At 39.2% G+C, this 14,892-nt stretch overlaps 1 protein-coding gene across 4 annotated transcripts in view; it reads right to left on the bottom strand.

Moving 5' to 3' along the window:
• Positions 1 to 12,571, bottom strand: part of arnt2 (aryl-hydrocarbon receptor nuclear translocator 2) — a 59,167-nt gene extending 46,596 nt beyond the window's left edge. For 2 of the 4 annotated variants that reach the window (XM_069526925.1, XM_020080080.2), the window contains exons 1-2: positions 12,238 to 12,564; positions 2,553 to 2,664 (exon numbers count right to left, since the gene is read on the bottom strand). In XM_069526925.1, coding sequence (XP_069383026.1) covers positions 2,553 to 2,664; positions 12,238 to 12,268 — 143 coding nt within the window. In that variant the 5' untranslated portion in view covers positions 12,269 to 12,564. Of the gene's footprint in view, positions 1 to 2,552; positions 2,665 to 11,633; positions 11,659 to 12,237 lie in introns of those variants that run through there. The other 2 variants (XM_020080086.2, XM_020080083.2) reach the window with 2 other exon arrangements.
• Positions 12,572 to 14,892: the final 2,321 nt, after the last annotated feature.

Consider the following 14,892-nt stretch of genomic DNA (forward strand, 5'->3'; position numbering starts at 1 on the left):
ATCAGTTCATGTTAGAAACAAGTCAAGTCAGAAGAAAGTTCTGCAGTACAGTGCACAAGAATCTAATTAAGAGCATTATTTGGCTTTGCAACATACTAAGAGTTGCACAATGAAAGATGTTTTAACAGTAGTGCGACATTTTGCAGCAGCGATATCACCACTGTTCCGGCTAAAAGAAGGGAAGTGAGTGACTCAACCGCATGGACACAGCAGCTCAGAAAGGACAGAAAGAGTCAGAGCTTCTCTCTCACATCAGGGATGTGTCTGAAATGAAATGAGCAGCAGTAGATACAAACTCTTTCAGACTTGTATTGGCTACTTTCCGTTAGTTTCACTTTCAGTTTGGCTTTAGGTGGCGTTATTTTATAAACAAGGATGGACTGCTCTGTGTAATGTGGATTGCATCTTAGCTAGCTGCTACTTTGAACGCCGTTTGTTTTGTCAAGTGAAAAGCTGATTAGAGAAACACAGTTAACACACACTGTGTAAATGGCAGAGATCTGCCTGAGGAAATCAGTAATCCTCTCTCCACTAGTGTGATGACAGAAACAGGCTTAGTCTTTTAAATGACAATTAAGAAATCAGCTTACTGGAGAAAACAGAATGAACCTGGTTACATTAGTGAGACAGAGAGAGACAGACATTGTCGGATTTCACAGAATTAACTGTGAAACCAGACAACAAGCGAACTTGACAAAATCTTGTTCAGGGAGCTCAAGCCGAACACCATGTATGTATTATCCACCTTTACACACACGCACACGCACATTGATCTCATTAATTGTGAGGACACTCTATACACTACACACAACCATCACAACTTCAATATGAATACCTCCACCTAACACCTACCCTAACCGAAATCCGATTCCTTCCTTAATCATTAAACCTCAGTCTTACCCTTAAAGGTCCAGTGTGTAAGATTTAGGTGAAAAGGATCTATTGGCAGATATTTAATGTAGAATAATCCTCATGATGTTTTCACTAGTTCATTTCATCTAAATTATAGTTTTCTTTACCCTAGAAAAGGCCTTTTATATATAAACACTTTATATTTACATTGAGGGGACCCTCTCTCTACTGAGGCCGCCATGTTTTTTTACATTAGTCCAGACTGAACAAACTAAACACCTTTTTATGACAATTAAAGGCTACCACAGGTTCTTTTTCACTTTTGGATGGGGAGGGGGAGGTGAGGGGTGTTCAGCTGCAACATGCAATTTCAACACTAGATATCACTAAATTCGACACACTGTACCTTTAAAACTGCTTTTTGAGCATGTGAAGACTGACTACCATGTCCTCACAAAGCCAGAACTACGCTTTGACCACACAACCATGGAAAGACATACAGAGACACACAAACACACTCAGCTAAATAAATAAAGCAACAATGGCAGACATGAGCAGTCCCTGCAGGCTCCCTGTGCCATGTTTATTTTCTATGTTGCCTACATCTAGGTCTGTATTATTTATTCATGTTTGTGTAGGCCTAATGCCTGTGCATGGGTTAAATGCATTGCTTGGGCCCCTGAGGATTATATGTACAAGGTACTGAACTCACGTACAGAATATACATGGAGACAGGGAAAATAACAACAGCAGTCACTGGTGGCTTGCAGCAGCACTCCCAGTTATTTGTAATACTTGTGTACATATACTAGATAGTTGAAGGAAGAGTGCAAAAGAAAAGATATGGAGAAAAAGATAAGGATTCCATGTGTTAAGTTTACAGTCTGTGCAACAGTCAGAGAAATAAGTGGGGACACTGTGAGGGTGGGGTTTCATTTATCTACAATCCAGCACATTTTTCAGAAAAATTAATCTGCAGCTATTCATTCATTCAACTCATTGTTTTAATTTTAATTTAAAAGACCACAGGAACCACTCATGTTCATAAGTTCTTATGTTAAACAAAAACAAGACATTCTATATTAACTTAACTTGAATCAAGAAAACTCACATATTTACAACTATTGTGTCTCATGGTAGCAGGTCTGAGAACACGAATCTGACACAAACACTGTTACCCCATTAAACAGTGGGAGATTACTGAATAAAAGAACACCGGGTTGTTAATTATTAACCTGGACCTGTTTTCTAACATTACCAAAGTTGTGTCTACCAAAGCTCCCAGAAGCAAGAGTTAGAAGTTGGGAGCTGGTGATTTTGGATTACCCTCAACAAGCAGGTTTGCTGTTATATCAAACACAACAGAGGGATGTCTTAGTCACAACAGGATGAAACAAATACTTTTCTACAGTACATGATGTAAAATGAATTGAAAACTGTTTGTTTTCTCTCAAACTCAATATCTATGCATGACATACATGGTATTAAGTCCCCTCCACCACCTTAATAGGGTTGTAAGAATACCTGTATATAACTTCAACAGTTTAAAATGTCACTAGCGAATGTGACAAAAAGAAAGACACAACTCTTCTCTAGCCACTGGAGACTTTTAGTGTTGTTTTCATGTTTTGAACCTTTGCTGTAGTAAATACAATTGTAGTGGGTAGTTTCCACAACAGGTCAGCAGTTAAAATACTCACCCTCCTGATCTCCTCTTGCCCCCCCGACCTGGCACGGCACCTCCCATCCTGACCTGGCCAGCACCAACTGCTCCGGGCATCCCTACTGTCCCTGGCAACTCACTGCCCATCTCTGCAGAAACAAAGAAAGAAAGAAACCGGCAGAGGGTTAGCACAAGAACAAACAGAATAGAAAAGCATCTGTCATTATTAAAACTCATTACTGTACCTGTATCCACTTATCAAAAAGTCTCAAAAAAGATAAACAACCCAAATTGTAAAGTTTTGTTCTTGTAAGAAGCACACATCTTAAAGGTACAGTGTGTAGAATTTTGTGATATCTAGTGTTGAAACTGCATGTTGCAGCTGAACACCCCTCACCTCACCCTCTCCTTCCAAACATGAAAAAGAACCTGTGGTAAACTTCAGTTGTCATAAAAACTCAAAAGGTGTTTAGTTTGTTCAGTCTGGACTGATGTAAAAAACATGGCGGCCTCCATAGAGAGGACCCCCTCAGTGTAAATATAAAGTATTTAAAGATATTTTCTAGGGTAAAGAAAACTACAATTCATACAATTTAGATGAAACAAACTACTGAAAACATAATGAGAATTATTCTACATTAAATTTCTGCAAATAAATCCCTTTCACCTAAATCTTACACACTGGACCTTTAACATTATCCTGGTATTTCAAATAAGTGAATGAATATCACACCACAGTGACAACACCAAGTCCACCAAGGTGCAAACTCACCTGGCCTTACAAGGGAATGGCAGATATCACTCTGATCAATGTTGCGGCCACAACACATTCATGATTAATGAAGTTCAACCCACCATGCGCCTGGCACAGCAACCTTTTTTCCATGACTTGCTCTATGAGCTGTAGTTGGTGCTCTTACATCATCAAAATATAACCCTAAATGTTAAAGGTTAAAAACAAACAAACAAAAAAGAGGGGTGTCACACCTTGCTAAGCCCTGAGACAAATTGTGATTTTTGAATATAGCTTATACAAACACAATTTGATTAGATTGGTCCCTCTGAACATTAGGAATAACCTTGTGGTTCAAGAAGTCATACTTTAGTCTCCAGATCTATCTTCCACAGCAGAGTTGAGAACTGTAGAGAAATCTGTCTACTCAGACGTACACAGTGAGGCCTGCAGCTCTGCCTGGATACCAAACTATCTGGTAATGTTCTGGACACACACATTCTTTTTCTTGCACAGGCCCTTTAAGAGACTTTTAATCAGTAATGACAGAGGTAAACAACTGTTCAATAAAAAGCCCCTGTGCTGTGTGTTATTGATGCTGAGAGGAATTGCACTGCGTGCCAGAACAGCCTCCATCTTCCTCTCATATTTCCCCCTCTTTCTCTGTCACTGCCACTGCATTATTTCTCCCCTCGTTCATCCTCAAATCCATTAAATTTGCTTTACTGTTTTCCTCTTCATCTCTCCGCTCATTCCGCCAGATGCAATGGATTGGCCAAACAAACCCTCTGGTATGCCCCAGTGCACCAGGTAACATAGTTAATATTTGATAGTGTGCATTCCCCCTCCGTCTTTGCTCCCAGAGCAACACACACAAACACACACACACTGGTGCCCAGGGCCTTCCAAGAAGCAGTGTTCCATCATTCATTCATGAAGTGGGTATGAGTAACACACGGAAACTAGCATAATCTGATGAAGAGACGGCTCCATCTGACAATATGTGTGGTCACTCTGCCTGGTGGGTGAACTGACCAAATATGCACTCTTATACACAACTGTTCACACAGAGCACTTTGTCAGTCCAAATGTTACACTTGTAACTACACATCACCTTATTTGAAAGTCTCACTGCTCTACATTCATGGTGAAGGGTCCTGTTCAGACCTTCTATTAACGTCAGTTCTGACGGATCTGATCACAAGTGGGTAGCTCAAAGTTTGTCTGTTCACACCTAATAACTGTATTTGTATAACATTTATCTAAATGAGGTTACAAAGTGCTTCACAAAATAAATGGCAATGAAAACAAATCAATAAAAAAAATCAAAAGTAAGGTAAAAGTAAAGGTAGGGAGATTCAATTAGATTTTAATATATCCTGAATGTGTCTCATGTGACCGCTTGATTGTTATCAGATCTCAATTTCCTGTTCAATATGCAAATAAACATGTACATCATAGCCCCACTATGGTATAAGATTTGACAGCAATCATTATGTGTTGATCAGTCTTGATATTGTTGTGGTGGCAATAAACAAATGAACACATTTACGGAAGAGTAAAAATATGTTTTACGAAGCTATAGAAGGTCATAGGACATCAGCTGACCAGGCATTCCTTTATTGGTGTTCACACAGAAAGACAAAAGAATGTGACCACTTTGACTAACTCCAAAAGTGGTCTGAGTGATCAGATCTATAGACACATCTAGGATGCATTTGGGTGCATTCGTAAAACGGACAAGTCCATGTGTTAATTATTTGGCTAAAGTCGTGTATCCTCTAAGTATCTGTCATCAGAATTGTAATTATTTTGTTTATTATAGATTTTCTGGACAATTACATACTGGCCACAGAAACTATTTAAATATATATATACACAAACATGCATATGCACACAAATACACAGGAATTTCCAATGGGTTTTTTTGACTTTTGTGACATTGGGGATGTCAGCTCATCATAGACTTCTTCCTACAGACATCCATGCCAAGCACAACTCAATCTCCCAGTACACTTTACTTGAGAGGTATAATAGGCACTTAACGTTCTATCGCACAGCTGTATAGTAAACGGCCCCAACAGTGCACTGAACTCTGCAGATCCTCCGTATCTCCTCCAGAGGAGGTGCATGTGTGAATGCAAATTTCGAAGTGAGAGGCTCCGGTTTATCTGCAGACTTTCTCCGCCTGGCCTAGTATGACTTCTGTAGAAAGTTAGGAGATTCAGGTATGAGAAGACAGTAGGGGATCACCTGCTGGATTCACTGTGAATGAGTGTGGGGCATTGATGACACTTCTAACACACCACAGGTGCAAAAATGAAAAGAACAAATATCTCCCAGTGAAAAACTGTGTTATATATGAAGAAGACACCGACAAGGATGTCAAAGGAGTTTGTGGTGATGAGATGACACAAAATGTCACTTCCTGCCTCTGTCTGCCGCACCCAGCTGCTGGGCTTGTGCAGGTGTGTTTTCCTTTCACACATGCTTGTGCATGAAAACTCTGGGTAAACTCCAGACCCAATTCTCCAGACTTAACTCACAGGTAGGGATGTCGCAATTAAACAATTTTAGGGTATCCACGATTTCTTTTTTCAAAATTTGCTTTATTGTCAGTTCTGCAAGTGGTGTAAACATTGAATAAACAATTATCAATTAAACAATTAACAATAAACACTAAATTGTGGAGTCGGAATGTAGTGTAAATGTTGCGATTTCATAACCATAAGAATTGTAAAAACTACAATATCTAACTATGGTGTCCTGCCTCTCGTGAGTCATGTATTTTGTGTGTGCGCCGTGCCGTGAAATCTCTCGCAAGTCACGTTTTGTGTGGGCAAGCCACTGAATTGTTAGTTGAGAAGAGGGAACTGACTTAACGGTTTTATTTCCACCAACAAACAAAGAACTCCATCAGAGGAGTTCACAGCGAGAGGAGAAAAACTTGTTTATGTCGCGCTCTCTCTCTCTTCCTATTTACCATTTTAAATTTATTGGAAAGTTTAATTCACCTATACTAGAGGTAGTAATAGTATAAGGACATGAAGAAACAACTAGTCAACACCTCGCTCCCAAAACAGAACAAAACTTTCGTTGGTGACCCTTCACAATAAAAGTCCCATACAGAGACACTGCTTATGATGACAGGAAACACAAATTCACTGATCAACGTTCCACAATAAGGCACTAAATAAAATGGCTAACATACAATACTTTTAAATAGCCAAAAGTTATACTTTAAAAACTAACTGGATATTGTTGATGATAATAATAAATATTTTCATTCATTAGCTATATTTTTAGCTATATATTCGCCCTATATTTTTTGTTGTTTGTTTTTTTCCTTCTAGAGTATCAATAATTGTGAAACCGTGATATTTCCTCTGACAAGAATCGTGGCACAAAAATGTAATATCGTGACATCCCTACTTACAGGGTATGTCTGATAACAGCTTTAAAGAAATTCTGCCCGAATAAATAGTAGGTCTACTTTACTGGATACATCAATCTATTGTTATCATCAGAATATGTACCACAGAGCTCTGAGCTGGCTGTAATTAAACCCCCTTCTCAAAAAACCCACTCTGGACACTATCAGTCATCACATCTTACTACAGAGACTAGAACAGTTAATTGTCATTACAGGAACTGCCCTAAGCTGGTTTAAATCCTATTTATCTGATCGATTCAACTTTGTGCAAATTAGTTAAGAGTCATCTTTGCGCACGAAAGTTAATCACAGGTTCCTTACATGCTTCCATTTGGAAACATTATCAGGACACACAATTTTTCACTGCTATGCGGACAACACCCAGTTAAACTAGAACAATGGGCCTCATCGACCAATAGTCTCTTAAGAAAACTGTACAGCAGATTCATTTAACTGCAGACTTTTTCGCATCCAGGTTCTTATATTGATGTGTCAGTGACCCCGCCAATGATCATAAGAGGGCATGAGACTGCAGTACCATGTGCAAATACAGAAATCACAGAAAATGTAAATAACATTTAAGAAGCCAGAAATTATTCAACGAAAATCTAAAGACGGCGCCACACTGAACTCTCACCATTGTTATATTTTGTAGTGTCAGCAGTGGACATAAAATACCCCAAAAAGTGATGCATGGAATGCAGTTACACATTCAGTGAAAGCTGTATCAAGAGAAAGTTGCACAATTGGGGTAAAACAAGATTTTAAGTCAAAAGAAATATCATCAAACCCAGAAGAGAGAGGGGGAAGAAAACAAAAGAGTCATCTGGGCTGGAGCAGTGCATCATTGTAAACACAGCATTGCAGGTGAACCCTCAGCTGAGCATCTGTGTATAATCGAGACTGATGGGACCCATTAGGGATGTCACAATGTGAAATTTTGTATCAAGATTAGAGCGAACAAATTGATCATGGTTGTCAGTCAGGGATGTCATGATATTCAATTTTGGCGCCGCGATTATTGTCAGAGGAAATATCACGGTTTCACAATATTCTATGATATATTATTGATACTATAGAAGGAAAAAGACACACAACTTTGTCACGGTATGAAATTTTGGTGCCACGATTGTCCGAGGAAATATCACGGCTTGACGTTTTTAACGATTAGCAAAAAAAAAAGTAGAAAAAAAGTCTCACAACAAGCAATATATAGCTAATAGATAACAGATAATATAGCTTATGAACTAAAATATTTATAATTATCATCAACTTTATCCAGCTAGTTTTTTTTATAGTGTAACGTTTATCTATTTAAAAGTAATTTATATAACCTATTTTATTTAGTTGCCTTATTGTGGAAGGTTGGTTTCCTGTCATAAGCTGTGTATCTGTGTGGGAGTTTTATTTTGAAGTGTCAGCAATGGAAGTGGTTCTGTTTTGGTGCAACATATTGACTAGTTTAGAAAAACTAAAGCCACATTCTTCTTGTCCTTATTATACTATTACCTTTCAGTGCAGGAGAAATAAACTCTCGGCTACATTTATAATGGTTAATAGGAAAAGAGAGAGAGAGGGTGTACAGTTATGAAATTGTGACATTATCAAACAGCGGTTATCATAAAACCGGTTAATCCCGACATCCCTAGGATCCTTCAGCTCTTAGTTATGCTGCTATAATGTCATACATTTTACGGACATGACTTCTTCCTCTGACTCCTTGTGCTTTATCGTTTGAAGATCCAGGATCACAGCCCTTGACCCTCAGCAAAAGTAAGGAAAAACTACCAAAAAACATCCTGTTAACAGGTACTACAGGTAGCTGTAACTAATTGAACCAAAAACGTGGTCCAAACCCCTTCACGGTGTCAGTTCACAATACATAAATAACAAAATCATATAGTGAATAAAACCTAACCCAGCTACAATAATGTTTCACTGCTTAATTGAGCAAAATACTCAAACTCCAAACTTGTCATAAACTGTCTCCCCATCGCAGGGACCAGAGACGCCCACACAGATGCAAACAGTCAAACATGGGGCATCCCTCTGCTTTCAAATGTATCTTGTGTGTTGCCAGGAGCTTCATTAGTATTGCCATGTTCCTCCCTTCAATTTTAAAAAATATTTGCTGCATGTCCTGGTGACAGAATCCTTTCACATGATACACACACAGCCACACTTTTGATCATTTAGCTTTCGGCATTTTATTGTTGTGTCGACTTGAGTTTGAGGTAGCTAATAGCTTCCTTTTATGTTAAGTTAAATGTTATATCAACTGGGTGTGTATGGTAATATTTTTGCCTCTCTACATAGTTTAGGCATCAAAATCTGAATCTACTAGGCATGGGATTTAGGACCCAACCCTAATGATGATGCTAAAGTTGTAGCATGGAGCACCAGAGCCGACATTCTTCCAGCTGCCTATAACCGCTTTCAGGTTTTCTTTCATGTGACATGAAATCGTTTGCAAGTCTGGTTTTAACTCTGTCACATATACATTATTCAAACAGCCAAGAGCTCAAAAGCCCTGAGGTCAAATGCATTAATAAGCCTGTTGGCAGAGCACGGTGAATGGTGCGTACTTTCTCCTTTTCAATCACCGCTCTCCCTCAAACAAGGTTATTCTCTCTCATTCTTTCTTTCTTCCCTCCAATCGTTCCCTAACCACCAGCTCTATCAAACAGCCTCGGGACATTGATCATTCAAAACAGATAATTAATACTCCAAAAGGAATACACACACACAAACACACACACTCTCACTGGTTTCTTCATGATTCGTATGATTCCTAAATACTTAACCAACTAAATCCAAACTACAAGTGGCAGTCAATTTTAGTTTTTAAAATATATAAATTGGTACTGATGCATGTTGGTCAATTAAATAAAACATTTTACAGAAATATAGAAACATGTTTTATCATTGAATTAAAATAAATAATCGAGAATGCTCAAATATAAAAAAAACAGTTTTGAATAAAACACAATATGAAACAAATCAGACCATTGCAAGTAACCATTAACTGATGAGTTGTACTGTTAATCTGCTGATTATTTATTAAATAATAGATGAATTTAATGGTCTGTATTTATATAGCACTTTTCTAGTCTTGATGACCACTCAAAGCACATCACAGTACTTTTTTTTATGCCATTAGAAAATAGTAGAAAAACCATGACATGTTTAAATGTCACATTTTGCCTAATAGGTTTTCAGTTTACTGTGATATAAAAGAACAACAGCTAGAATCAGAGAATATTTTGTATTTTTGAATGGTATTAATTATTCAAGTCAATATTTTCTGTTGACTGACAAACCGATTAAAAAAAACACTAAAATTGAAATTAGGATGGAACTGTTTTTATCGGCTTTTAGTACTTGTAGTTATCTCTGCGTTCTGCAGTTTGCTCTGTTTGTTCATGAACCTGAATCATCTTTATCCACTCTAAACACGCAACCCTCATTAGATCATTTCACTCGTCATGTTTCACGTGCTCTTACACCAATTGGATCTGGGTGACAGCCAGCTGGAGATAATCCTGCAGTGCAACAGCGTTTCCACTACCCACTGGTATCTGGTCTGAGGTCAACCCACCTGACCATAGGGCTGTTCCAGGGGAAACATTAAGGCTGATCACAGATCAGCGAGCTAACTTTGTCCTCCTCTAGCTACAGCAGCAACAGCAGCAGCATTAGGCATGACTTAATTCCAACTGGGTGTCATCACCAGTTAGAGGAGTTGCACGTAGCTCTCACTGCAAGCTTCCACTAAAGATCTGAGTGGGTTATATTTCATTAAAACAAGAATTACATGCACAGGATAATAATTATAGCAATACGTTTGTCCTTGGCCTAGAAAGGTTTGGTGCTGCTACCATGAGCTATTAGACTCTCATCTGCAAAGACTGACAGAGCCCCTTATCTTTAAACAAGAGATAGAGAAGGGGTTTTGTTCTGTCTTCTTAGAGAGCCCTTCTGCTGCCTGACAGGGTTATTTTCCCATCTGTTCATTGTTCATTCAAACAACACCTCATCTCAACACTCTGTATGCAGCCGAGGTGATAATAACCAGCGAATTCTTTATTTATATTCCCTTTTCATTTACATTGCCAATGAAGTGGCACAGCGCGTGAGGTAGAGTATGGTTGACCTGTTTTCAGAGGTCTCAGGAACTCAGGGACTCTGTCCTCTGCACCAGAGTAATTACTTTGCCACTCTTTCCCAACTGGACTGATCCTTTTGGTCTAATTTTCTTTTAGCAAAAACACTGACTAATAGGATGGATATTAGATGACAATGTCAGCTAATACAGCTAAAAAATAAGTTGAAGGCTTGCTCACAGACAGTGACATACAAGGAACATTTTGTACAATTATTGTACAAAATTACTCAACTGCAATTTGTTAATTGGATTTCCTTGGCAGTTGGTATTTAAATGGTCAACTTGTTAACACGGTGATCATTAAGCTCATTAGAATCAAACCAATGATTGAAAGATGGTTACAGAATATTTGATTGACATGATTTACTGCAGTTTCGTCTAATCTGGAGGCAAGAAACCTAAAATGAGCATCAGTTTCATCACCATGAAGCAGAATCACCGCTAGCATCCACACCACGCCAGACTCTATTCAAACATTCACCAATTTACACTCTCTTTGTTCACCAGGGAACCCACACAGCACACAGAGCTCCAACTATTATTTGTTACACAATAAATAACAATTCAAGTAAATCAGCAGAAACTGTGAAGCACCAATGGCTAACGATTTCAATTCAGTCCAAACTAAGAGTAACTGCTTCACACAATTGAACCGCTTCCCTCGAGGTGAAGAAGTCGGTCTACAGCAGGAGCATGGATTAGGAAAGTTTGGTTGATTCAAACACTCGCCACTTGAGTGACAGTGGCTGGATGCCGAATTGGAAAATGACTTAGAGGGAATAGTTACATGTTTGTTATGTTGTATCCAGACCACACCTCAAGCCAGTGGAACGAGACAAATCACAGCGGTGGATTTTTCTCAATGCACTTTGGCGTTTGGCTCCGTCCCTGAGAGCAGCGCAGGGCGAAGTCATCCAGCGTTGAGCCGTTTCTATGAAATGAGGAATCAACAGGCGATGAAGATGATCGCACAGTCTTCTTCACTGCAGGACAACAAACGTGTCCGGGGTAAACACGTCACATACGGAGGGCGATGCGGTGGAGCGGGGATATGCTAAATAACCTTTTGTATCGGAGAGTGGGGGAAGCAACGCGTTAGCCTAGCTTCGCACAGAATAACAGGGGCGCACACACACACCACAGCAAAGGAGCATGAAGGGCATGCAGAAACACAACCAGCGGCTCGTCTGGACACTGGGCCGCATAGGTTGTGGAGAATAGCCGTGTTGTCAGCGGTTCAGTGGGGGAAGGGGGATGGATGCTCGAGCCAGGCTCCGGCGGCCTGTCGCCGCTTTCAGCCCTCGACAGCAGGGGTCTAAACAAAACCCTGCTTCTGTCCTCCCCGGTCCTACTCAAATGTTCTGCTTCGTCTGCACCGGACAGCGACTTACCGGACGGGTTGACCGCGGCGGGAGTTGCCATGTTTGCCTCTCCGGAGGAAGAAAAAAAAAAAAAAAGCAGAACGGCAGCGATGGAGATGACGCACAATACTGGTGGAGAGCCCCCGTGAGAGAGCGTCTAAAGTCCGCGGGATTGGCACGCGAGGCTCGGTCCTAGCGCCTCACATCCGCTAACGCACTGTCGAAAATGAGCAGGATTCAAAAACACAGCGAAACCCCGTTTCTGTGTGGAGGACACACACATGCACACACGCATAACAATGTATGTTTATGGAGATTTTTTTCCACGGACCAGACTTAATAAAATGCAAGATGTCTGAATGGTAGCACCGCGAGATTTTAGGGCTGCTTGAATAAATTAATGTTGCACAGTGCGACTGGATGGAGCGAAGGGTTGTGGCGCTTTGAGCGTAATGGCACACAGGGCTTAAAGTGGACCGGCCTGGTTGTTTGGGTGAAGCTTTGCCTTTTTAATGCTGTTTATAAAAAACCTGCTTTCCCCCACGTGATGAACCACTGGAGCTGTGGGGACCCTCACAATCACACAGCTCGGTCCGTCTCACAAGACCCCAGTGTTTATATCAGACTGCAGCCCACCTGTTCTAACAGATGTTGGCAGACCATCAATACATGTGTGTTTGTTCATCAGTAAATTGTCTATTAACCATCAATACATGTGTGTTTGTTCATCAGTAAATTGTCTATTAACCATCAATAAATGTGTGTTTGTTAGTCAGTAAATTGTCTATTAACCATCAATAAATGTGTGTTTGTTAGTCAGTAAATTGTCTATTAACCATCAATAAATGTGTGTTTGTTCATCAGTAAATTGTCTATTAACCATCAATAAAAGAATTACAATTCACAAACCAGGTGGTTTATTAGAAAGTACAGTAGTGCACCACTGAGTTTTACACTGATACACTAGAATGTTATTTGAAATATAGAAATGTGTTCATGTCTCAGTGTTAAAAGTATATACACATGGACGGGTGTACTGACTGACTTTATTGATCCTGAGACAAATTTAGGATAATATCTATTAAAGGAAAGACATTACAGGCAAAAACTTTATTTCTTAATGCTGAGAAGTAGTGAGTTCTCTGAGGCACTGATAAAGATCAAGGAGCTAGAGGTACAAAACATAATGAAGCATGTAAAATTTGTTCATGACTGTATTCCACCAAAAAACGGTGGAGTGCTGCTTCAGATCCTAGCAGTAATCAGGATGATTCTCTTCTTCAAAAGTGTCTTGCAAACTGCCAAAGGTCAGTGGAAACACATTCCTAATGGAGCAATCCAGTTCCACCCAAATCCTTATAGTTCTGATAATATGAGGGGATTGGTCTGTGTGCGAATTATGTGTTACCACTAATAATGCAACCATATGAAATTGTAGTGTATTAGTTTTTTATGCTTCATTGTAGTAGTGCTCACAATTCTAAATTCACTCATATAATGTTAATCATACTTAAAGCAGTCTTACAATATTTATGTATTTTTTGGTGAGTAAACAGGTGGTTTAGTGAATATAAATGTAGGATAATAATAATGAGAATTTAAAGAAACTAAAAAATGCTTTATTTTTATAAATGTACACAATACAAAATTAAAGTGTCTGTATTATTTGTCTTAAAATATCAGATTTTTTATCAAATCTTTTAACTAATAATAACAAATTATTGTATACACTTTTTTCTTTGAAAATGGTAGAGCTTATGAGGAACTGAACAACAGGAAAAGCTGTTTTCATGCCTTAAAGTGCACAAATCAGGCTGGTACACCTGGGCACTCGAAGAGCACATTCTTCTGCCAATGCTAACGCCCTACCTCACAGGTTAAAGAAGAAGTTAAAGAAATTAAAAATATATCCAGGATCTGCTCTCTTAATCATATCTGTTCCAAAATTAATGAGTTCTTCTTTACACCATACCCTACCCTTCCACCAAGTTACAATAAAATTGGTCCTGCAGTTTGTACAATGGGGATGAATTCTTCTTTAACCCAAGAGTGAATGCTGCCTGTTAGCTTACAGAGCAGAAGTGTTCCAGCTCCAGTTATGTGCTCATTTCATGAGGGCTCTGGATGGTTTTACATCGGAGCAGTAATAAACAGTAGTTTTAGTGTAAAACAGTTCACACAGTGTTTGTCAAAGGCTACTTAATAAATATAGCTATAGGGCTTCGTGTTTGACATGCATTTTGAAGGTTTGGAGTTCTGATCACTGCATGGAAGATGTTTCGTTGTTTGCTTGTAATTTTCCAGAAAAAAGAAACTCATAGGCGTGCAGAGTCTCTCTCTGTGACCCTGTGTGACTGATCAATAATAATGATTAAATCCTGCACTGACGCAGTTTCTATGGAGTAAAGCTCTGCCTATTTACACTGCATTTATCTCCAGTATAGGTTTCTGCTTTAATGTAGCACATCTGGAACATAGCTCTTCTACCTCTTCTACCATTAGATATCCAAAAGCAACTTGTAACTGAGGGACAACACTAAAGTGTCTTATATGTACATTTGAGGAGAGGGCAGGATTTGTATACAGGCTAATGTAAGAACATAAACAGAATGAGTACAACAGTGCTCTTAACTTGTACAGCAGGCAAACTGCAGTGTTCAAATTCTTTTACATTAGCCTTTATTG

Source organism: Paralichthys olivaceus, chromosome 1 (genome assembly GCF_024713975.1).
Source record: "Paralichthys olivaceus isolate ysfri-2021 chromosome 1, ASM2471397v2, whole genome shotgun sequence".
Taxonomy (NCBI): domain Eukaryota; kingdom Metazoa; phylum Chordata; class Actinopteri; order Pleuronectiformes; family Paralichthyidae; genus Paralichthys; species Paralichthys olivaceus.